At 52.4% G+C, this 3334-nt stretch overlaps 1 protein-coding gene across 1 annotated transcript; it reads left to right on the top strand.

Annotated features, from left to right (window-relative positions):
- Positions 1–274: 274 nt before the first annotated feature.
- LOC147119373 (uncharacterized) lies at positions 275–2342 on the top strand. Its single transcript, XM_085984993.1, has 2 exons — positions 275–372; positions 906–2342. The coding sequence occupies exon 2, from the start codon at positions 1180–1182 to the stop codon at positions 1987–1989; it is 810 nt and encodes a 269-aa protein (XP_085841119.1). The 5' UTR covers positions 275–372; positions 906–1179; the 3' UTR covers positions 1990–2342.
- Positions 2343–3334: the final 992 nt, after the last annotated feature.

Here is a 3334-nt window from a genome sequence, read left to right as displayed (position 1 = left end):
AGTCTGTATTAAAATCTGAGCCAGTGTGTTGTGAGACAAAGAGCCTTGTGTCCAATAAGGGGAATAAAGGCCCACAGCCTCCCCTGGCCCCGAGCCCTGAACAAGGGACTGGAGAAACTCGCTTCCCTGCAGATCAGACAATCAGCCGGCGCTAGTCCCGCCCCTCGGGCTCCCCGATTGGTTGGAGGACCCGCCGCCGGCTCGCTCCTCCAGCCCCGCCCTGCTCGCTCCCTATTGCTCAGAAGCTCCCGTCAATCAGGCTGTGGGCTCGGGTGACGTGTCCCTCACCGACTTTACAAAGAAAGCCTCGCGCGGTCGCCGGGCGGAGCTGCAGGTCGGCAGGAACAGGGTCGGGAGATTAATAAACTGCAGGTAGGCTGCACCGCAGGGTTTATAAAGTTGGAGAACAGCCTCTGGCCCGAATGAGATCCAGCGGCCTGGTCTCTGTTCCACCAGACGGCAGCGGTGAGGCTTTTTCTCAGTGATAGGCCCGGGTTACGCGCCGCCATGTTGGCGGAGGAAAGACGGACCGGTTCCACCTGCAGCATGGCGCATGCGCGGCCATCTTTGTACAGGAACAGTGAGTGGGCGGGGCTTCAGGGTCCCAGTGACCAGGAGAGACAATCATTGACTCATTTGATTTTATTCTCACTCTGCACACAGCAGGTGTAGAACTGAACCCAACCAGAGTAGAGGGAGGGGGAAAACTGGGAGTGGAGGAAGGAAATGTTTGAGATGGTGTGATGGGTTTGGATTTCAGCACAGGGAGGAGGGAGAGTGTGAGGGACGGGGATTTACAGCTTTGGGGGAACAAGAGAGGAAAGAATGTTCCATAGAAACTAGAATTGTCTGTTCTGGATTTCTATCCTATACTTAGTGATGACTTTTGTAAACTCCTTTTACAGGGTATTAGAAGGGGAGGATTTACAGATGGGAAACTCAAACCAAACATCACAACAAGATCTGACAGAGTCACTCAATTCATCAGGACCTGAATATCATCGGCCTTTTTCTCTGTTCTTTTCTGTGGGAAAAGATTTCAAACATCAGTGTGACTGGAAAAGCACTGAGACACACACACCCGAGTGAGAACGTTCCAGTGCACTGACTGGAAAGAGCTTTAACCAGTTACACAGCCTGAAAAATCATCGAACCATTCACAGCGGGGAGAAACTGTACATGTGTTCTGTGTGTGGACGAGGCTTCAACCGATCGTCCAACCTGGAGAGACACAAGGACACCCGCACCACAAAGAAACCGTGGAAATGTGGGGACTGTGGAAAGGGATTCAGTTGCCCATCCCACCTGGAAACTCATCGACGCACTCACACCGGGGAGAAACCGTTCACCTGCTCCGCATGTGGGAAGGGATTCACTCACGCATCCTACCTGATCAAACACCAGCGAGTTCACACTGGAGACACGCCGTTCTCCTGCTCTGTGTGTGGAAATGGATTCACTCATTCAACCACCCTGCTGCAACACCAGCGACTTCACACTGGGGAGAGACCGTTCACCTGCTCCGTGTGTGGGAAGAGATTCACTCAGTCATCAAACCTGCTGAAACACCAGCTTGTTCACTCTGATAAGAGACCTTTTAAATGTTCTAAATGTGAGCTGAGCTTTAAAAGTGCAAGTGATCTGCTGAGACACCAACGCACTCACACTGGGGAGAGGCCGTTCACCTGCTCTGAGTGTGGGAAGGGATTCACTAATTCATCCAACCTGCTGACACACCAGCGAGTGCACTCTGACGAGAGACCTTTTAAATGCTCGGACTGCAGGAAGTGCTATAAAAATTCTGGGGAACTGATATGCCATCAACGTGTTCACACTGACGAGAGACCGTTCAGGTGCTCTCACTGTGGGACTGGGTTCAGGCAGTCATCTGAACTCACTGTACACCAGCGAGTTCACACTGGAGAGAGGTCGTTCAACTGCTCCGTGTGTGGGAAGGGATTCACACGCTCATCCCTTGTTCATCACTGATCATCAACTTGTTCACACTGATGAGAGACCTTTTAAATGTTCTGACTGTGAGAAGAGCTTTAAAAGCAAAAGGAAACTGATACAACATGAACGCACTCACACTGGTGATTGGCCGTTCACCTGCTCCATGTGTGGGAAGGGATTCGCTCAGTCATCCACCCTGCTGAGACACCAGCGCGTTCACAAGTCACTGCAGGGGTTGGATTCTGCTGTTTTTGCTGCTGTTAATCACATCCAGGACTGAACCATGTTCATTCTGACAGTTGGGGTTTATTTCTGATGAGGTTAATAACTCCTATAACTGGGCTGGAGTTTAATATTCTGGATATGTGTCAAATAAATCAGCTTTGTTTTCAATACATTTTTGTAGATTTTTGTCTTCCCACCTGAGTGTTTAGCATCACCTGGCTGGAGCTCAGAAAGGACAATCTGGGGAAGGATCGTACGGCGGGAACAGAACTTCAGCCTGGACACAGTCCTTCAGGGCCACACTGAGAGGGGCAAACGGCACTTTGGTCTTTCTCGTCTCTCTGCACTGACAGGAAAGTCCCCGTGCGAGTTAATCTCGAGGCGTGTGAGAAACGTGTCCCAGCTGCTCCCGTGGTTCAGAGCTCCTAGGCATGGAATAGAAGGCTCCTTTACAACTGTGTTTAGAGTCAGGAAGAACAGCGAATGCTGGAACTGTGCTGTCAAATCAGAGATTGGGGTCAAACTGCGGTCAGTTCCTGACTGAAAGTGAAACATATGAGCGCCTCATGACTCTTCGGCTCACCCTAGCCCAGAACCAGCGTGCTTCGGTCATCAGTGCGTACGCCCCAACACTGACACCCTAGCCCAGAACCAGTGTGCTCCGGTCATCAGTGCGTACACCCCAACACTGACACCCTAGCCCGGAACCAGTGTGCTACGGTCATCAGTGCGTACACCCCAACACTGACACCCTAGCCCGGAACCAGTGTGCTACGGTCATCAGTGCATACACCCCAACACTGACACCCTAGCCCGGAACCAGTGTGCTACGGTCATCAGTGCGTACGCCCCAACACTGACACCCTAGCCCGGAACCAGTGTGCTACGGTCATCAGTGCGTACACCCCAACACTGACACCCTAGCCCAGAACCAGTGTGCTACGGTCATCAGTGCGTAGACCCCAACACTGACACCCCAGCCCGGAACCAGTGTGCTTCGGTCATCAGTGCGTACACCCCAACACTGGCACCCTAGCCCGGAACCAGTGTGCTACGGTCATCAGTGCGTACACCCCAACACTGACACCCTAGCCCGGAACCAGTGTGCTACAGTCATCAGTGTGTACACCCCAACACTGACACCCTAGCCCGGAAC

This window comes from Somniosus microcephalus, chromosome 4, assembly GCF_052327205.1.
Source record: "Somniosus microcephalus isolate GS21.2 chromosome 4, FLI_Smic_1.0, whole genome shotgun sequence".
In the NCBI taxonomy this organism is placed as follows: domain Eukaryota; kingdom Metazoa; phylum Chordata; class Chondrichthyes; order Squaliformes; family Somniosidae; genus Somniosus; species Somniosus microcephalus.
The sequence above is the reverse complement of the archived record's forward strand: the minus strand, read 5'-3'. Positions and strand labels throughout refer to the sequence as shown.